The sequence below is a fragment of the Salvelinus fontinalis genome, chromosome 42 (genome assembly GCF_029448725.1).
Source record: "Salvelinus fontinalis isolate EN_2023a chromosome 42, ASM2944872v1, whole genome shotgun sequence".
Lineage (NCBI taxonomy): Eukaryota > Metazoa > Chordata > Actinopteri > Salmoniformes > Salmonidae > Salvelinus > Salvelinus fontinalis.
Window position 1 is genome coordinate 3,265,823 of NC_074706.1, and position 22,500 is coordinate 3,288,322.

General features: G+C 43.4%; 1 protein-coding gene across 4 annotated transcripts in view; it reads left to right on the top strand.

Annotated features, from left to right (window-relative positions):
* Nucleotides 1-22,500, top strand: part of dlc1 (DLC1 Rho GTPase activating protein) — a 152,068-nt gene that overhangs the window by 104,561 nt on the left and 25,007 nt on the right. For 3 of the 4 annotated variants that reach the window (XM_055909913.1, XM_055909914.1, XM_055909915.1), the window contains 2 exons: nucleotides 18,147-18,218; nucleotides 21,191-21,272. In XM_055909913.1, the coding sequence (XP_055765888.1) occupies nucleotides 18,147-18,218; nucleotides 21,191-21,272 (154 nt within the window). Of the gene's footprint in view, nucleotides 1-4,203; nucleotides 4,630-18,146; nucleotides 18,219-21,190; nucleotides 21,273-22,500 lie in introns of those variants that run through there. The other variant, XM_055909917.1, reaches the window with a different exon arrangement.

Here is a 22,500-nt window from a genome sequence, read left to right on the forward strand (position 1 = left end):
AAATAGGTACAAAAGTATCTATATCCACAGTAAAATGAGTCCTAAATCGACATAACCTGAAAGGCCGCTCAGCAATGAAAAAGCCACTGCTCCAAAACTACGGTTTTCCAGACTACGTTTTGCAACTGCACATGGGGACAAAGATCCTACTTTTTGGAGAAATGTCCTCTGGTCTGATGAAAACAAAATAGAACTGTTTGGCCATAATGACCATTGTTAGACGGCGTCATGAGGAAGAAAAATGATGTGGATATATTGAAGCAACATCTCAAGACATCAGTCAGGAAGTTAAAGCTTGGTCGCAAATGGGTCTTCCAAATGGACAATGACCCAAGCACACTTCCAAAGTTGTGGAAAAACGGCTTAAGGACAACAAAGTCAAGGTATTGGAGTGGCCATCGCAAAGCCCTGACCTCATTCCTATAGAAAATTTGTGGTCAGAACTGAACAAGTTTGTGTGAGCAAGGAGGCCTACAAACCTGACTCAGTTACACCAGCTCTGTCAGGAGGAATGGGCCAAAATTCACCCAACTTATTGTGGGAAGCTTGTGGAAGGCTACCCAAAACATTTGACCCAAGTTAAACAATTTAAAGGCAATGCTACTAAATACTAATTGAGTGTATGTAAACTTCTGACCCACTGGGAATGTGATGAAAGGAATAAAAGCTGAAATAAATCATTCTCTCTACTATTATTCTGACATTTCACATTCTTAAAATAAAGTGGTGATCCTAATTTACCTAAAACAGGGAATTATACTAGGATTAAATGTCAGGAATTGTGAAATACTGAGTTTAAATGTATCTGGCTAAGGTGTATGTAAACTTTCGACTTCAACTGTATTTCCGTCTCTTAAAATGCAGTTAGCTGCTTTATCAGTTACTTCCTCCTTTTGGGTAGGCTGATGAGGCGTGTGTGTGTGTGTGTGTGTGTGTGTGTGTGTGTGTGTGTGTGTGTGTGTGTGTGTGTGTGTGTGTGTGTGTGTGTGTGTGTGTGTGTGTGTGTGTGTGTGTGTGTGTGTGTGTGTGTGTGTGTGTGTGTGTGTGTGTGTGTGTGTGCGTGCAACTCAATGGAACCAGCTTTATGGAGCCAGGTCACCCATGATACAAGTCAGTATTCAATGTCCATCCATGTCTGAGGACGCCGGCAACAGAGAGTGCTATTAGCTTCAAGTAGGTTTGTGTTTTGGCAGGGCATTGTGGGCTGGGATGGCAGATGGGCATAAGGATCTGCCTCTTGTGCCAAAGGTTTCTTGTTCAAATCTAGCAATAATTTTTTTTAAGCCTATCCCAAACCTGAACCCTTAACTTGACCATTCAGAGTTAAACACCTCTAAAAGTCTAAGCCATTAGGGGTGGGGTACTAAGCTAACAAATAGAATTGTTTTAAGATGGTGTTACCATGGATCATTTAGCTATTTGATTTTAAATTTCAGGACCCCTTTAGATAAATAAAAAAAAAAAATCTTACAATTATTTGATAAAATAATGAATTAGGCCTTTTCTACTATCGGTAGTAATAGAGGTTAGAGTTCTCTCAGTATTACCTCAGGATGTTCTCTTCCCAATAGAGGTTAGAGTTCTCTCAGTATTACCTCAGGGTGTTCTCTTCCCAATAGAGGTTAGAGTTCTCTCAGTATTACCTCAGGATGTTCTCTTCTCAGTCGTGGTTAGAGTTCTCTCAGTATTACCTCAGGATGTTCTCTTCCCAGTAGAGGTTAGAGTTCTCTCAGTATTACCTCAGGATGTTCTCTTCCCAGTAGAGGTTAGAGTTCGCTCAGTAATACCTCAGGGTGTTCTCTTCTCAGTCAAGGTTAGAGTTCTCTCAGTATTACCTCAGGATGTTCTCTTCCCAGTAGAGGTTAGAGTTCTCTCAGTATTACCTCAGGATGTTCTCTTCCCAGTAGAGGTTAGAGTTCTCTCAGTATTACCTCAGGGTGTTCTCTTCTCAGTCAAGGTTAGAGTTCTCTCAGTATTACCTCAGGATGTTCTCTTCCCAGTAGAGGTTAGAGTTCTCTCAGTATTACCTCAGGATGTTCTCTTCCCAGTAGAGGTTAGAGTTCTCTCAGTATTACCTCAGGATGTACTCTTCCCAGTAGAGGTTAGAGTTCTCTCAGTATTACCTCAGGGTGTACTCTTCCCAGTAGAGGTTTGAGGGAGATCATGAGTCACTTATGACTGGCCATTTAGCAGCCCCAGCTATGGTAAACCAACCACACTTGGTTTAAACAGAGGATTTTCCTCGTCATCTCTTTCCCCCTCATTAAACTGGAACGTTACATGAACTCTCTTCCCACATGGAGTGTGATGGGGATGGAAAGCATTTGTCTCTTTCTGCTTTCTCAGGGGACCCACCAACGCCATGCTGGATGTGCGTTACCACGGCAATAACACAGTGTTGTCCGGAGCCAATGACGGAGCTGATGACATGATTTAGTGGATGCTTGGGAGGGCTGAGGTGGTTGGAGAATGTTTTGAGGTCGAGAGAGGCGGTATAAAAAAAAAAAGAGAGAGAGAGAGAGAGAGAGAGAGAGAGAGAGAGAGAGAGAGAGAGAGAGAGAGAGAGAGAGAGATAGATAGAGAGAGAGAATGTGGGTGGAAACTGAGCTGCACTTCCTAACCTCCTGCCAAATGTATGACCATATTAGAGACACATTTCCCCCATATTACACAGACCCACAAAGAATTTGAAAACAAATCCAATTTTGATAAACTCCCATATCTATTGGGTGAAACACCATAGTGTGCCATCACAGCAGCAAGATGTGTGACCTTTTGGCACGAGAAAAGGGCAACCAGTGAAGAACAAACACCATTATAAATACAACCCATATTTATGTTTATTTATCTTCCCCTTTGCACTTCAACTATTTGCACATTGTTACAACACTGTACATATTAATAATATGACATTTGAAATGTCTCTATTGTTTTGAAACTTTTATGAGTTTAATGTTTATTATACATTTTTATTGATTGTTTATTTCACTTTCGTTTATTATCTACTTCACTTGCTTTGGCAATGTTAACATAGGTTTCCCATGCCAATAAAGCCTTTGAATTGAGAGAGAGAGAGAGAGCAAGAGAGCAAGAGAGCACTACAAAACTTGACGTGTGTTGTGCATGCATGCATGTAGAAATTAGTAGGTTAATGAGCAATTCCCTCCTACAGAAGCCTATTAAAGTCTGGAAAATATCTGCGAGATTTGAACGTCAACACTCCCCGACGTGGAATGGTGTAGTCATCATAGAGCGACCCTGTCATATTTGCAATATGCCAATTGTCACGGACCTGTTAGAAACATTCCCTGCTAATTCCTGCATATAAATTACACTATATGACAGAATCAATCCACAATAAGACAAAATGTGGTACTTCATGTCAGCATACAATATATATGTCTAAGTAGGTTTGGAGGCGCAAGGATTGGATAGCCAGTTCGGTGTTGCTTTATTATTGAATGGGGTGGTAAAAGTGTTTGTTGATCTTTGGAAAGGCCGGTTTCGTGACTTCTGATCATAAAAGCGTCGTTGCGGTTCTAACCTGTGCGTGGTGTACGTGCACTGCTCGCCCGAACCCCAGGGATGTGTTTGTAGGGGTTGGCCAAAGTAGGCTTCCGTATTAGCATACCGCAACGGTTTCATTTGAATTATTCAACGTTGCTGTCCACAATGGCGCGTCACGCAATTGTCCCAGCTATGCCATGAATGTATTCTCTAATGATGTGCTAAATGACGCCTCCTGAATTACAGCTTCTCTTCTGAGCGTCAGTGCAGTTGGGCTGCTGCAAAGCAGAGCGGGAGAGGTACTAAGCACTCTCGCTTTCGAAGCACAGAAAACAGTCAATAACAACGTAATAAGCAAGCAATGTAACCAAATGTATTCGACTAAAAATAAACTTAAAGATAGAAGTAAAGTGTAGGTTACCAGCACTTGCAAGAGAAAATAGGTATATACGAATGTAAAAATGTGCACTTTGTAATATTGACTTCGTTCACACCTGCTGGACTGCATTCGATTTATGCCACATTTTACGCACAACATGCATGTGAGAAAAATACATACAAAGTCCTTACGTGTAAAATCTCACAATATTTCGAGGTTTTTTTTATACAGTGTTTATACCACCGCTGCGGTACGGTATGTAGCGCAGTAGAGTGGGTCCTCTGTGCTCCGCTCGATAATCATCAGGTGGGCAGGCAGGGTAGCCTAGACCGGAGCGGAGAGGTGGAGCCACGTTTGTCCATTCCTAAAATCTTATTCACACACTAGTTCATTCACATTCGCGCTTGTGTCCCCATAGGAAGTTTCAGTAGGGAAGTCATTTCATAAGCTCGAGGAGGAATTGTATTGCGTCCTGTTCAGCCGAACGACAATATAACCATGGAATTACTGTATTATGCACTATTCCGCGACCTTTTGGACCTAATTGTGTTTAGAGTTTGAGTCTATAGACACTGTTTCGTGCGGAGGTTTTGGGTTGAACTACGCTGGAAAGCAGAAAATATGCGAGCTTCGCCCTAACATTGGAATAAACCTGAGCGGACTCGCCAGCCTGGGCGCAGCGGGAGTATTTGGTTTTATCCCGAGGAAGTCTCCGTGTAGAGAAATAAACATGATTTTAACTCGTAAGTCAATGAATTTGTTTACTCGAATGTTTAAATAAATAGGGATTTCCATGCTTTTGCGCAGAGAAAAACTACTTGGAATAGAATGTTTTCGATTGTGATTTATCTGTTCGCACTTTTCCATGATTTGAATTAAACTTCTATTTAACCATTTTAGAAGGGATTATTCTTTTTTCTCCTTTTGCAAAGAAAAGTTGTTTGACTTTATTCTCACTGGCTCTGTAAGGAACTCCCCTGTGCTGAAATGAGGGTTGCGCTTAGCTGCAGGCTGTCAGATAAGCAATCTATTCCAGTCTCCACTGCTCCTACGCCGACTTCCAAGATAAACGCGCACAGTTTATTCGACCATTGCCTGCGTTCTATTCACAGGTTTAGACTAGGCCATTGAGCCATAGTCTTTTGGCCGATATATGTCTGTTCAGACGTTTCAGTAGCCTGGTATACGCACACACAGACAACAACGTTTGATTATTCACACTGTTGAATTATACATGTATCTGTGCATAAATTGTGTTGTTTGTTAAATTCGTTGCCGCCTTGGTCTTATAGTGCTTCCAATTTGTTTGCCATGACTACCAAACTCAAGTTCCCTTTGCTTGTCTGCTGACATTTTTCTAGTGGCGCTTGGGAGAAGAATGCCTTCTGTGTGATATAAAACGCGAGCTTGGGTAGCGTATTTCGGCTGTGAATGTCTTTTATCTGATTCCTACTGGTCATACTGTATTTCGCGCGTGACTGCTTATCTGTTATACACAAGGGATAGCATGCAGCCCCCTGTGGTCAAATAGTGGCGGATGAGTCAAATAAACCCCACTACCGGTCACTCTAGTGAGCACACAGTCACCGTTGTGTCATGGGGGTAGTGACATGCCAGTGCTTTGGCCATGGGGACATCCTATATGTTGGGTCACGTAAAGGAACAAGCAGAAGGAAATGGGGAGGGGAGAGGCTGCCCAATACTGCACCCCAAGCACACACAGACCGGCCTCTCAATCTACCCCTCAATTCATAAAAGAAACGATGATATAGTAGAAATGAGTAACAAACAGCCCAAAAAGGGCAACTGTCCCACCCTCTCTCTTTCCCTCCCCTTTCTATCTCTATCAATCTGTAATTGGCATCTAGTCAAGTGGGGGGGTTGTGTTTTTAAAGGGAAAAATATGAAACAGGCTTAAATCAAACTATTTCTAAGGGCAGGAAGTATGGCAGAGTTTTTCTGAACGATTCATTCATTTTATATGGTAAAGTTGCTATCAATTCTATGAAGGAACATAGATATGCCCATGTGTTTCTCTTCAGCCCGTCCTATTTCTGTTCCGACCTTGGTGTGCTTTGTTATTGACGTTCTCATCACAAACTGTTCTGGGATCTGTTTAATGGGTGGCTATGAGTGGGTGACGGGAACACAGGGTGCTATAATATCTGACCATGGGTCAGTTCTAAAGCATATCAGATGGGTTGTATGGGTTGTCTGGGTCTTGTCACCTGATCCTGGACCAGGGCCCTGAGCAAACATAAATCTGTCATCAGAGGTAGAGAGAGACCTCAGAGACCAGGCATTGTGATGATCCATCTGGCCCAGCTGTGTGTGTGTGTGTGTGTGTGTGTGTGTGTGTGTGTGTGTGTGTGTGTGTGTGTGTGTGTGTGTGTGTGTGTGTGTGTGTGTGTGTGTGTGTGTGTGTGTGTGTGTGTGTGTGTGTGTGTGTGTGTTGTGTGTGTGTCCGTAGGTGTGTGTTCGTAGGTGTGTGTGTGTGTATGGTGTTGGATGACCGGAAAGAATCATGGGGCACCTCCATTAGTTGTGTGTGTGTGTGTCTGAGTTGGTGTGTGTCGTGTGGTGTCCTATGGAGCCAGCCAGATGGTGGTCCTCTCACTTACCTACCAGCCAGGCCTTCTCCCAGATCACCAGATGTCTTCACGCAGGAATGTCAAAACTTGATATTCACAAAGATTCACCACTTCTCCTCTGACCATAGTTGTTGCTGTAGTATAGTTGTATTAAGATCTGTTGAAATTCGCTATGAATGTGTAGTTCGCTGGCCAATTGCGACCTGTTTACATTCATCATGAACGTCTAACTCAGGCCAATAGCCTGTGAGTCAGAACTGAATCTGCCAGGACACGTCTAAACTGCCATTACAGATGATTCTGTCTGTAACATTACAGATGATTCTGTCTGTAACATTACAGATGATTCTGTCTGTAACATTGCAGATGATTCTGTCTGTAACATTGCAGATGATTCTGTCTGTAACAATACAGATGATTCTGTCTGTAACATTACAGATGATTCTGTCTGTAACAGTGCAGATGATTCTGTCTGTAACATTACAGATGATTCTGTCTGTAACATTGCAGATGATTCTGTCTGTAACATTACAGATGATTCTGTCTGTAACATTACAGATGATTCTGTCTGTAACAGTGCAGATGATTCTGTCTGTAACAATACAGATGATTCTGTCTGTAACATTACAGATGATTCTGTCTGTAACAGTGCAGATGATTCTGTCTGTAACATTACAGATGATTCTGTCTGTAACATTGCAGATGATTCTGTCTGTAACATTACAGATGATTCTGTCTGTAACATTACAGATGATTCTGTCTGTAACAGTGCAGATGATTCTGTCTGTAACAGTGCAGATGATTCTGTCTGTAACATTACAGATGATTCTGTCTGTAACATTACAGATGATTCTGTCTGTAACATTACAGATGATTCTGTCTGTAACATTGCAGATGATTCTGTCTGTAACATTACAGATGATTCTGTCTGTAACAGTGCAGATGATTCTGTCTGTAACATTGCAGATGATTCTGTCTGTAACATTGCAGATGATTCTGTCTGTAACATTACAGATGATTCTGTCTGTAACATTGCAGATGATTCTGTCTGTAACATTACAGATGATTCTGTCTGTAACATTGCAGATGATTCTGTCTGTAACATTACAGATGATTCTGTCTGTAACATTGCAGATGATTATGTCTGTAACATTACAGATGATTCTGTCTGTAACATTACAGATGATTCTGTCTGTAACATTACAGATGATTCTGTCTGTAACAGTGCAGATGATTCTGTCTGTAACATTGCAGATGATTCTGTCTGTAACATTGCAGATGATTCTGTCTGTAACATTACAGATGATTCTGTCTGTAACATTACAGATGATTCTGTCTGTAACATTACAGATGATTCTGTCTGTAACAGTGCAGATGATTCTGTCTGTAACATTGCAGATGATTCTGTCTGAAACGTTACAGATGATTCTGTCTGTAACATTACAGATGATTCTGTCTGTAACATTGCAGATGATTCTGTCTGTAACATTACAGATGATTCTGTCTGTAACATTACAGATGATTCTGTCTGTAACATTGCAGATGATTCTGTCTGTAACATTACAGATGATTCTGTCTGTAACATTACAGATGATTCTGTCTGTAACAGTGCAGATGATTCTGTCTGTAACATTGCAGATGATTCTGTCTGTAACATTGCAGATGATTCTGTCTGTAACATTACAGATGATTCTGTCTGTAACATTACAGATGATTCTGTCTGTAACATTACAGATGATTCTGTCTGTAACATTGCAGATGACTCTGTCTGTAACATTGCAGATGATTCTGTCTGAAATGTTACAGATGATTCTGTCTGTAACGTTACAGATGATTCTGTCTGTAACATTGCAGATGATTCTGTCTGTAACATTGCAGATGATTCTGTCTGTAACATTACAGATGATTCTGTCTGTAACATTGCAGATGATTCTGTCTGTAACATTGCAGATGATTCTGTCTGTAACATTACAGATGATTCTGTCTGTAACATTACAGATGATTCTGTCTGTAACAGTGCAGATGATTCTGTCTGTAACATTGCAGAAGATTCTGTCTGAAACGTTACAGATGATTCTGTCTGTAACATTACAGATGATTCTGTCTGTAACATTGCAGATGATTCTGTCTGTAACATTACAGATGATTCTGTCTGTAACATTACAGATGATTCTGTCTGTAACATTGCAGATGATTCTGTCTGTAACATTACAGATGATTCTGTCTGTAACAGTGCAGATGATTCTGTCTGTAACATTACAGATGATTCTGTCTGTAACAGTGCAGATGATTCTGTCTGTAACATTGCAGATGATTCTGTCTGTAACATTACAGATGATTCTGTCTGTAACATTACAGATGATTCTGTCTGTAACAGTGCAGATGATTCTGTCTGTAACATTGCAGATGATTCTGTCTGTAACATTACAGATGATTCTGTCTGTAACATTGCAGATGATTCTGTCTGTAACATTACAGATGATTCTGTCTGTAACATTACAGATGATTCTGTCTCTAACAGTGCAGATGATTCTGTCTGTAACATTGCAGATGATTCTGTCTGTAACATTACAGATGATTCTGTCTGTAACAGTGCAGATGATTCTGTCTGTAACATTACAGATGATTCTGTCTGTAACAGTGCAGATGATTCTGTCTGTAACATTGCAGATGATTCTGTCTGTAACATTACAGATGATTCTGTCTGTAACATTACAGATGATTCTGTCTGTAACAGTGCAGATGATTCTGTCTGTAACATTGCAGATGATTCTGTCTGTAACATTACAGATGATTCTGTCTGTAACATTACAGATGATTCTGTCTGTAACATTACAGATGATTCTGTCTGTAACAGTGCAGATGATTCTGTCTGTAACAGTGCAGATGATTCAGTCTGTAACAGTGCAGATGATTCTGTCTGTAACAGTGCAGATGATTCTGTCTGTAACATTACAGATGATTCTGTCTGTAACAGTGCAGATGATTCTGTCTGTAACATTGCAGATGATTCTGTCTGTACCATTACTGATGATTCTGTCTGTAACATTACAGATGATTCTGTCTGTAACATTACAGATGATTCTGTCTGTAACATTACAGATGATTCTGTCTGTAACATTACAGATGATTCAGTCTGTAACATTACAGATGATTCTGTCTGTAACATTACAGATGATTCAGTCTGTAACATTGCAGATGATTCAGTCTGTAACATTGCAGATGATTCAGTCTGTAACATTACAGATGATTCTGTCTGTAACATTGCAGATGATTCAGTCTGTAACATTGCAGATGATTCAGTCTGTAACATTACAGATGATTCTGTCTGTAACAGTGCAGATGATTCTGTCTGTAACATTGCAGATGATTCAGTCTGTAACATTGCAGATGATTCAGTCTGTAACATTGCAGATGATTCTGTCTGTAACAGTGCAGATGATTCTGTCTGTAACAGTGCAGATGATTCTGTCTGTAACATTGCAGATGATTCTGTCTGTAACAGTGCAGATGATTCTGTCTGTAACATTGCAGATGATTCTGTCTGTAACATTACAGATGATTCTGTCTGTAACAGTGCAGATGATTCTGTCTGTAACATTACAGATGATTCTGTCTGTAACATTGCAGATGATTCTGTCTGTAACATTGCAGATGATTCTGTCTGTAACATTGCAGATGATTCTGTCTGTAACATTGCAGATGATTCTGTCTGTAACATTGCAGATGATTCTGTCTGTAACATTGCAGATGATTCTGTCTGTAACATTACAGATGATTCTGTCTGTAACAGTGCAGATGATTCTGTCTGTAACATTGCAGATGATTCTGTCTGTAACATTACAGATGATTCTGTCTGTAACATTACAGATGATTCTGTCTGTAACATTACAGATGATTCTGTCTGTAACATTGCAGATGATTCTGTCTGTAACATTGCAGATGATTCTGTCTGTAACATTGCAGATGATTCTGTCTGTAACATTACAGATGATTCTGTCTGTAACATTGCAGATGATTCTGTCTGTAACATTACAGATGATTCTGTCTGTAACATTACAGATGATTCTGTCTGTAACATTGCAGATGATTCTGTCTGTAACATTGCAGATGATTCTGTCTGTAACATTACAGATGATTCTGTCTGTAACATTGCAGATGATTCTGTCTGTAACATTGCAGATGATTCTGTCTGTAACATTGCAGATGATTCTGTCTGTAACATTGCAGATGATTCTGTCTGTAACATTGCAGATGATTCTGTCTGTAACATTGCAGATGATTCTGTCTGTAACATTACAGATGATTCAGTCTGTAACATTACAGATTATTCTGTCTGTAACATTACAGATGATTCTGTCTGTAACATTACAGATGATTCTGTCTGTAACATTACAGATGATTCTGTCTGTACCATTACAGATGATTCTGTCTGTAACATTACAGATGATTCTGTCTGTAACATTGCAGATGATTCTGTCTGTAACATTACAGATGATTCTGTCTGTAACATTGCAGATGATTATGTCTGTAACATTGCAGATGATTCTGTCTGTAACATTACAGATGATTCTGTCTGTAACATTGCAGATGATTCTGTCTGTACCATTACAGATGATTCTGTCTGTAACAGTGCAGATGATTCTGTCTGTAACATTGCAGATGATTCTGTCTGTAACATTACAGATGATTCTGTCTGTAACAGTGCAGATGATTCTGTCTGTAACATTACAGATGATTCTGTCTGTAACATTACAGATGATTCTGTCTGTAACATTACAGATGATTCTGTCTGTAACATTGCAGAGGATTCTGTCTGTAACATTACAGATGATTCTGTCTGTAACATTACAGATGATTCTGTCTGTAACATTGCAGATGATTCTGTCTGTAACATTACAGATGATTCTGTCTGTAACATTGCAGATGATTCTGTCTGTAACATTACAGATGATTCTGTCTGTAACATTGCAGATGATTCTGTCTGTAACATTACAGATGATTCTGTCTGTAACATTACAGATGATTCTGTCTGTAACATTGCAGATGATTCAGTCTGTAACATTACAGATGATTCTGTCTGTAACAGTGCAGATGATTCTGTCTGTAACATTGCAGATTATTCTGTCTGTAACAGTGCAGATGATTCTGTCTGTAACATTACAGATGATTCTGTCTGTAACATTGCAGATGATTCTGTCTGTAACATTGCAGATGATTCTGTCTGTAACAGTGCAGATGATTCTGTCTGTAACATTGCAGATGATTCTGTCTGTAACATTGCAGATGATTCTGTCTGTAACATTACAGATGATTCTGTCTGTAACATTACAGATGATTCTGTCTGTAACATTACAGATGATTCTGTCTGTAACATTGCAGATGATTCTGTCTGTAACATTGCAGATGATTCTGTCTGTAACATTGCAGATGATTCTGTCTGTAACATTGCAGATGATTCTGTCTGTAACATTACAGATGATTCTGTCTGTAACATTGCAGATGATTCTGTCTGTAACATTGCAGATGATTTTGTCTGTAACATTGCAGATGATTCTGTCTGTAACATTGCAGATGATTCTGTCTGTAACATTACAGATGATTCTGTCTGTAACATTACAGATGATTCTGTCTGTAACATTGCAGAAGGCCCAGATGTTTTAAGGTCGTGTTGAATGCACTTCACTATCATCAGTTGCAGTTGTTCTCTCACTGCCTGTCTCTATGAATACTAATAATGACTATATATTATATACACTGAGTGTACAAAACATTTGGAACACCTTCCTAATATTGAGTTGCACCCCCCTTGCCCTTAGAAAAGTCTCAATTTGTCGGGGCATGGACTCTACAAGGTGTTGAAAGCGTTCCACAGGGATGCTGGCCCATGCTGACTCCAATGCTTCCCACAGTTGTGTCAAGTTGGCTGGATGTCCTTTGGGTGGTGGATCATTCTTGATACACACAGAAAACTGATGAGGGTGAAAAACCCAGCAGCGTTGCAGTTCTTGACACACTCAAACTGGTGCACCTGGCACCTACTACCAAACCCCGTTCAGGCACTTAAATATTTTGTCTTGCCTATTCACCCTCTGAATGGCACACGTACACAATCCATGTCTCAATTATCTCACTGGCTTAGAAATCCTTCTTTAACCTGTCTCCTCCCCTTCATCTACACTGATTGAAGTGGATTTAACAAGTGACATCAATAAAGGATCATAGCTTTCACCTGGATTCACCTGGTCAGTCCATGTTCATGGAAAGAGCAGGTGTTCCTAGTGTTTTGTACACTTAGTGTAGTGCTCTGTTATAGGGCGCAAAGAGTGCTCTGAATACAGTACAAGGAAGTGTCATACTTCACTTGAACCCTCCGTCATAAGCTCCACATAACCCTGTCATAGCAACGTCATCACGTCTCACTCTTTATGATGTTATTGTTATGTCATTGTTATGTCAATGTTATCACAGTGTTATGTAGCCCGTTTGACATTGGGTGACTGCTGCTTCAGTTTATCACTGAATTACAAAGTAGTTGAATCACTACCAAGGCCTTGATTATATCAATCCTGTCCCGACCTGCTACTGTGCAGATCCTTGTGAAAGACCCTGTTGACGCCTTGCTTTGATAAGACGTCTCTAATGGATCACCTGGTGATTTGATTAAGAATCACAGTTGGCGGCCCACTTAATCACTGATAATCACTGTTATCAGGCCACGGGGATCGACAGTAGCGTCTGCCGTCAACTAGTCCTCTTAACTGCCAGTTTAAATAGCAACCCCCCAATAACAATTCTATGCAGTGTCTTGACTCTTGACACCGCCCCTTTAAATTGTTTACGTTGGTGATGAAGTTGTCCTTTGAAATTCATTGGCTAGATTCTAGGTGCTAGTTGATAGCGAATCCCCCTATAAGATCCCAGCTTGCAGGCTCAACCAAGCGTAGCTACCTCCTGCTCTGCTCTGCTGTGAAGAGGAAATGTTGGCCACCGATTGTGAGAACTTCCTGCTGCAGGAAAGGAGGGAATAGGAGGGTGGCTAGCGGAGAGAGAGAGAGAGAGAGAGAATAGGGTAGGAGGGAGTTGGGAGGGGAAAGGGGAAGAAGGCATGGGGGGCTGGGTTATTTCAGTGGAGAGCTTGAACAGAGGGTCAGGCCCAGAAGAGTTTAACTTTGGCACAGTTCACTGTTCCCTGCACAGAAAAACAACCTTGAAGCAGCAGCATCTGTAATCTCTGTTAGTATTGGGTCGTCTTGGAGCAGTCTGACTGTCATGCACTTCTCTCTCTCTCTCTCTCTCTCTCTCTCTCTCTCTCTCTCTCTCTCTCTCTCTCTCTCTCTCTCTCTCTCTCTCTCTCTCTCTCTCTCTCTCTCCCTCTCTCTCTCTCTCTCTCTCTCTCTCTCTCTCTCTCTCTCTCTCTCTCTCTCTCTCTCTCTCTCTCTCTCTCTCTCTCTCTCTCTCTCTCTCTCTCTCTCTCTCTCTCTCTCTCTCTCTCTCTCTCTCCCTCTCTCTGCCAGTCACAATGTAGTGCTCCATTTAGTGTTTGACCTCTCATTCAACCTTTACACCAGTCATTGGTTTCTGTGCAACACACACACAAATGATTTAGGCTATGGCATTATAACCTCAAGTTCCTGAGGAGGCAGCAGTTAGTTCTTTGTCTTGAGTCAGTTCCTCTGTTGATGCATGTAGACACAGTATTCTACCCAAAACCAAAGAACACACACACACACATCTCCAGCAGGACGGGTGTGTTCTGTCCTCTGCGGTCCAGACACACCATCCACCCTGATTCTTTGCCAGGGAACTACATCACTTCCTGTTCCTGCTTGCCTCACAGGAAGTGAACCCAGAGGCGCGACGGTGACCGTGAGCTACCCTGCAACACGGCACGCCTCCTTTTGTTCCCGGCCAGATAACGTGTTCAACACAAACACCCGCTCCAAGGGACTGTGTCCGCCACCGCACGGCTAAATATAGGGATAAAGCTGTACCAGGGATCATTAAAGGGAAAGGTTGAAAAGCAACAGTCCTTCAGGGCCTGTATTCATAAAGACTCTCAGAGTAGGAGTGCTGATCTAGGATCAGGTTCCCCTCGTCGATATAATCATATTCACTAGGATCCAAAACCGATCCCAGATCAGCACCTACTCTGAGGTGCTTAATGAATATTTATGAGTTTTGGCCCTGGGCTGATTTGAGTGGAAGGTTGAAAACCAACAGTACATCTGGGCTTTAAACATTTCACTTTTACATGACATTTTCACCCAGGTCTTTCTGTACATTTGTTAATTTTATATTATTATTATTCTTTTCCGTTACATTTGAGTCATTTATCCAGAGATACTTACAGGAGCAATTAGGGTTAAGTGCCTTGCTCAAGAGCATATCGGCATCATTTTCACCTCGTCGGCTAGGGGATTCAAACCATTTGGTTACTGTCCCAACATTCTTAACCGCTAGGCTGCCTGCCACCCTTTAGCTGTGTAATTAACAAAGAGGTGCTGTACTGTACGAGGGACTTGACCTATGTTAGCTAATAGAGGGCCGCTGACTTGTTTGGAATGTTGGTTGGTTCCCCTTCTCCTGGAACCCTGCTCCCTCTTACCCACCACAGCCCCACTGGCCTTACTCTGCCCCAATCACACACCCTCTCCCTCCCCAGCTGGACGGGTGGATATGTGATCCCCGGGCACCTGGCTGAATTTGGGCCGCGCCAAGGGCCACACAGGATGTCTGAGGGACGTCCGTCTGGCTGGAGAGAGGCACAGGCAGACGGACGGATTGAGGGATGGCTAGCTAGAGCAGAGAGGGAACCACCCACCAGCTCTCAAATGTCTGTAGCACTCTGTGGGTGTGTATGCGTGCGTGCTTTGGAGTGTTGCCTGAGAGTGGGAGTATTCTCTTCTGTCTACAGGATGGGAGGGTTTTATTATCGTGATGGAAGTAGTGTATGTTTGGGAGGCAGACATAGTTTCTATTGTTGCTGGTCACAGTGATGTGTAGGACTAGGCCTAATCACTAGTTACGGTGAAGATTTTAAGGTGTGTGCGTGCATGCGTGTCTGTCTGTCTGTGTGTCTGTGTCTGTGTGTCTGTCTGTGTGTGTGTCTGTGTGTGCGTGTGTGTGTGTGTCTCTCCCCGCATGCAAACACTGGAAAGGAGTGGAAATGACAAAAGGAAAAGCAGGATTATAAATAAATAAATATGTTGTAGTTTGTGTTGTTGAACGGAGGTCCAGTCAGTGACACAGAACCTGGTTCATTTCTGTTTATGCCAACAGGCGTTGTTGTTGCTGGGCTGCGGTTATGTCACAAAGGCCAGGTGATGTCACTGTGCAAAAGGTCAAGGGTGAGGAAAGAGGGATGGCAGGGTCGGAGGTTAACTGCAATGCATATTGGGGGTGTCATTTGCTTCTCCAAAAGCCTTCCGCACAGAAATGCTGTCCCCTACTCCTCCCCTCCCCCTATTGGAGGGCTGATTAGGTGGAGGTGTCAGCAGCTTCCCAGCAGAAACAGTTTGGAAGTTATTATATATTATGACGGCATTTTGTGGCGTTTTTGTTCATTTTATCGGTGAGGGTTTTTTCAGTTGTTCAGGCACACGCCATTTTTTCTTGAGGCGAACCGAAGTTATTAGCCGAAGGCTGCGCCCCTTTGTCGGTGATTGGTCAACAGTAGGGATCTTTCACTAAAGTCGAGAGACAACTCGTTTTCATTGAGAAATACTGCACCAAACATAGCATGTTCCATGTAAAAGTGACTACGGCGTCTCAAAATGGACAGTACTAACACACACACTCACACACACACAGACACACACTCACACACTCACACAGGAAGCCCTAACCTTATGTTTGTCTCTGTATCCAAGAATGCTGCTGTAATTACTCTGAGTTGCCTATGTTCCTTCGAGGTTCACAGCCTTCTATAAATACCAGCCCAAATTACAAGCTTCCCAGCTTCGGCCATGTTGGAATTCACTGGGAAAACTAGCCTAGTCTTCTGGAACCAAACAAGTTGTGAAACACAGTCATTAATGAGTTATTTGGTTATATGACACTCGGGTGGCGGTGCTGCTGTAGTCCCAGGGTGGTTGTAGAGGAGTTCCTGGCTTCTGGGGGGGGGGGGGTGTTGGTCGTGTCACACCTTTTTACTGGCAGCCTGTCTAGTGTTCTAGTGTCTGCCGTCTAGGCTTCTTGTTGGTATGTAAATGTCTCGTAATACGGAGGGGCTATAGTGTCTCAGCTTGGTCTTAGTAAGCTGTGAGGGCCTCTCTCTCTGTCTCTCTGTCTCTCTCTGTCTGAACCACTCTCTTTTTCTCTCTCTCTTTTCGTTTATCTCTCTCTCTCTCTCTCTCTGTTTCTCTCTCTGTTTCTCTCTCTCTCTGTTTCTCTCTCTGTTTCTCTCTCTCTCTGTTTCTCTCTCTCTTTGTCTCACTTGAAGATCCCCCCATAACACTCCTACCACAGTGGCCCTTTCTGCTGTATAAGTTGCTTCTTTCTACTGTATCTCTACCTATCTTTCTGTTGGTTTCTCCCTCCAGTCTAACTCTCCCCCCTTTGGAAGAAAATGGCCCTTTCCATTCCAAAGTTAGAACACGAGATCATGGTTGTAATCTGGGTCTAAATGAGGTGGAACCACCACCACTACTACTCGCATTCTACAGATGAAACCATCCGCTTTTCTCCAACGGCTGTAATTACTACCCCGATCCTGCTCCGAGACACAAAACACATCCATTAACCTGTAAGAAGAGAAAGAAAGAAAGGAACATTAGTCTACAATTGTGATGACTGATTGGATAGATGGCCAATACCACAGCAGCAGATGTTTTGAAGGGGGGGGGGGGGGCATTTTACTGAAGGTGTTTTTTAAAGGGCCGGTGCCACTGATTCTGTTGTGTGTGAGGAACACTGAGGGGTGTGGCAGCTGGAGCCAACATGGTGGAGGGTGGGGCACGGTGACCATTTGGCACGTGGTGTCTAAAGGGGCTTATCACTGTTAATGGGGGAGTCTGCCTCCTCCAGACACACTACGGCTCCCACCCCGACAGCCGTCGACGCCACTTAGCGGCTCCCGAGCAAATGTAACACCACAAGTCCAAAAACACTAAAGGGTTATGAGGCAGGTCTTCTCAAGGGAACGTTGGTCGGGAAACGCTGCGACTACGCTAAAGTGACGCGGATGAAACGTTTCAGCGCGACACGTACTGGGGGCTTGGGTCGCAGTGGCAACACGTACACACACACACTGCGCGTCAGCAGCTGACACAGTTGGTGTGAACTACGGCTTTGAGGGCTTGGGGAGCATGTGAGAGGGTAGTGACCGGGACTAAGAGGGTCAAGAGGTCTGTGTCAGACTGAACTGTGTGGAAAGACTTTAGGTCCCATTTTGACCACTGAACACTTACAGCCAATCATGCTTCTACTCCAGGTGGTGTTATATAGCAGAGGATACATGTTGAGCCGCTGTTAGGAGCTAGTAACACAAGCATCTCTCTGCACCCGCGATAACATCTGCTGAACTGTGTACGCAACCAATAACCTGATTTGATTTCTATGCGAGGATTGAAGTGATGGTTTTGAGTGTGTTTCTGTAATAAGTGATTTTGAGCCAATAAAGGGGATTTGAAATTCTAAAGTTAGTCTTTCTGTTCCCTCCCTTGCAGAGATCGAGGCCAAGGAGGCGTGCACCTGGCTCCGGGCTGCCGGTTTCCCACAGTACGCCCAGCTGTACGAAGGTAAGGACCCCTGAGAACCCCTGCGACAGCCGTCCACAGCTGTGCCTGATCTGTCCCTGGCACAAGGGGGTGACAAACGAATGACCGAGGCAAATCGGAAAAGCTAACGTCATCGCTGGCCCGAGCTTTATGATTTTTTGCCAATGTCCCTTTTCCCACAGACCGTGTGAAAATGTCACAGTAACAGTGAAATCCTGGTGGTGGTAGATTTTCTTGGTCACATGAACTTGAGGATAGTTGTTTTCTCACCAAACACCAGTCCAAATTAACATTACACAGTTCATATCTCGCCATCTGATGAGGTCATGGTTGATTTTAGAGAAGGAGAGAGAGAGAGAGAACCCACCCTTCATTCTCTTCCAGTCTGTCGGCTCTTCCGTTTACAGACTATCTCTATGTGACAGACTGTCGTGACCTAAAATGTTGAACCTCAAATGTTAATTTGAGCAAATCTACTCGCTATGCTAATTTTAATGGACAAACACAAGACAGGCTGTGCTGTTGACGTCCTCTCCAAGAGGGTATTTTTATTGAACTATTGCTGAAATCCAGAACATTCTATAGACTGTAGAGCAATCCAATGACACGCAAGACTCCTCTTTTCCTGTCCTCTTTCCTTCGATCTCCATGGTACTCCAATCCTTTTATGTTTTGAAGTGCTAATTCACCCCTCCCCGCCAAGTCGCCTTGCTTATGCAGAAACACACACACCACACACACCACACACACCCCACACACACATTCCTGAGGTGCCAGCGGTGTGTTTTTGTTTTGCCTCAGTGAACCTCAACGTTGCAGACACACATGTGAAACAATTGCCAAAACCCTAAAGCCAAAAGGTATTCTCATACGTAACCTAAAAACATGCCTGCACAGCCCATACCCTTTAATGTAATCCGAGGGGCCTTAAAGCCTGATAAAACGAGCCTTGTCAACAGTTCATTAGTCGTTGCCATTGAACCGCGCTGGGTGTTCTGTCTACCAAGACACTGGGACGTTCGGCATGTTTTTGGAGAGGTGATTAAGGCTGTGTGTGACAGCCGACACACACGCACACACACACGCACACGCACACACACACACACACAGACACACACACGCACACGCACACGCACACGCACACGCACACGCACACACACACACACACACACACACACACACACACACACACACACACACACACACACACACACACAGAGAGAGAGAGAGAAGCACACACACAGAGAAGCACACACACACAGAGGCGCACACACAGGATTACAAAGAGAGCGACACAAACACCAACACACACACCAAACCTTCCATCCGACAGCTTTGTGATGAGCTATGTTGACTCATACCAGGTCACTCTGATGAGTACAGAATTGGTGCTGACACACAACACATTCCCCCCAGTCTTTATCCCGGCACAGTCTCTGTTCTATTATCTCTGGCTGGAAGGGACTCCTGGCCCACAGCAGATACGGCAGACAGATAGTACTGTCACAGTACAGCTTGTGAAAGGGGAATAGAAAAGCCGGCGTTTTCTTATCACCGTTGGCCCTTAGGCTGGCGTCCAAAAAAATGGCGCCCTACTTTTAACCAGGGCCCGTACGTTTCTGGTTAGAAGTAGTGCACTATAAATGGAATAGGGTGCCATTTGGGATGGGGACTAGGTAGTTAGGAGGCTAGGAGCTGTAGAATACCCTGACTAGGGTCATCATTGCATTCTTGTCTCCGTCCAATACATTCCTTTATAATTGATCTCTCTCTCGTTTTCTGTCACACGCTTTTACTCACATCTTCATCAGCAGACATCAATGGGGGTTCAAGGCTCCGTCCCAAATGGCACCCTATTCCATTTATAGTGCACTACTTCTAACCAGAAACGTACGGGCCCTGGTTAAAAGTGGGGCACCATTTTTTAGAGTGAGTTTGAATACCAGATTTCCCCTTTAATAAAGTGAGTTTGAATCCCAGATTGCCCCTGTAATAGAGTGAGTTTGAACCCCAGATTGCCCCTTTAATAGAGTGAGTTTGAATCCCAGATTGCCCCTTTAATAGAGTGAGTTTGAACCCCAGATTGCCCCTTTAATAGAGTGAGTTTGAACCCCAGATTGCCCCTTTAATAGATTGAGTTTGAACCCCAGATTGCCCCTTTAATAGAGTGAGTTTGAATCCCAGATTGCCCCTTTAATAGAGTGAGTTTGAACCCCAGATTGCCCCTTTAATAGAGTGAGTTTGAACCCCAGATTGCCCCTTTAATAGAGTGAGTTTGAATCCCAGATTGCCCCTTTAATAGAGTGAGTTTGAATCCCAGATTGCCCCTTTAATAGAGTGAGTTTGAACCCCAGATTGCCCCTTTAATAGATTGAGTTTGAACCCCAGATTGCCCCTTTAATAGAGTGAGTTTGAATCCCAGATTGCCCCTTTAATAGAGTGAGTTTGAACCCCAGATTTCCCCTTTAATAGATTGAGTTTGAATCCCAGATTGCACCTTTAATAGAGTGAGTTTGAACCCCAGATTTTCCCTTTAATAGAGTGAGTTTGAACCCCAGATTTCCCCTTTAATAGAGTGATATAGAGAAGAGAGATTTTGAGATAATCAGAGGACTCCTTTAATGCGGGAGTACCTATTGTCATTCTACTGTCGTCCCCCGCCCACACTCACCCCCTGCTGCCCAGGTCTGAATGGTACAGCTGTGTTTGTTTGGCCGGCTAAGACGCCACTTCCTCTTAGCTTTCATTGTGGTGTGTGTTGGATGTGTGTGGGTTGTGTGTGGGGGGAGGAAAGGAAGAGGGTGACATTTGTGAAGACAGTAACCCTAATCTGACAGAGAGTTACATTTTTGTAAATGTTAGATTGCAATGGACTGTGTCTGCTTGCTGGTGCAATTAAAGACATTTAAAAAAAATATTTCTCTCTCTTCCTCCCTCCCTCTTACTCTCTCTCACTCTCCCCCTCTCTCTCTCTCTCTCTCTCTCGGTTTCAGATGGCTTGTTCCCCATTGAGATTGTGTCTGTAACCAGGGACCATGATTTCCTGGACCGGGATGCCATCGAGGCTCTGTGCAGGTGAGACTTCTCCTTCTCCTCCACTTCTCTTTTTCTTCATCTCTCACTTCTCCAGAAGTCAACAACTGAACCTGTAGAGCATTATTGTAGGTCTCCTCACCTCTCTCTTCCCTCCTCTCCTCTTGTAACGGCAGTCCTCCTCCTCTTCATCTTCGGAAGAGGAGGAGTATTGAGGGAACCAAGGCGCAGCGTAGTGAAAAGACATATTTTATTAACGAAACACGAACTTGATTAAACTAACAAAAACAACAAACGGTGTAGACAGACCTAGACGACGTACTTACATAAAACAAGAAAAACGCACGAATAGGAACATAGGCTACACAAACCGAACAAACCGTAAACAGTCCTGCGTGGTGTACAGACACAGACACGGAAGACAATCACCCACACCGAACACTGTGACAACGCCTACCTAAATATGACTCTTATTTAGAGGAACGCCAAACACCTGCCTCTAATTAAGAGCCATACCAGGCAACCCAAAAACCAACATAGAAACAGAAAACATAGAATGCCCACCCAACCTCACGTCCTGACCAACTAACACACATAACAAACTAACAGAAATAGGTCAGGAACGTGACACCTCTCTTCCCTCCTCACCTCTCTCTTCCTCCTCTCCTCTCCCTTCTCTCCTCACCTCTCTCTTCCTCCTCACCTCTCTCTTCCCTCCTCTCCTCTCTCTTCTCTCCTCACCTCTCTTCCCTCCTCTCCTCTCTCTATCTCCTCACCTCTCTCTTCCCTCCTCTCCTCTCTCTTCTCTCCTCACCTCTCTTCCCTCCTCTCCTCTCTTCCCTCCTTACCTCTCTCTTCCCTCCTCTCCTCTCTCTTCTCTCCTCACCTCTCTTCCCTCCTCTCCTCTCTTCCCTCCTCTCCTCTCTTCCCTCATCTCCTCTCTCTTCTCTCCTCACCTCTCTATGTCCTCCTCACCTCTCTTCCCTCCTCTCCTCTCTTTTCTCTCCTCACCTCTCTTCCCTCCTCTCCTCTCTTCCCTCCTCTCCTCTCTCTTCTCTCCTCACCTCTCTCTTCGCTCCTTCTCTTCTCTCCTCACCTCTCTTCCCTCCTCTCCTCTCTATGCCCTCCTCACCTCTCTCTTCCCTCCTCTCCCCTCTCTCTTCCCTCCTCTCCCCTCTCTCTTCCCTCCGCACCTCTCTCTATGTCCTCCTCAGCTCTCTCTTCCCTCCTCTCCTCTCTCTATGTCTTCCTCACATCTCTATGTCCTCCT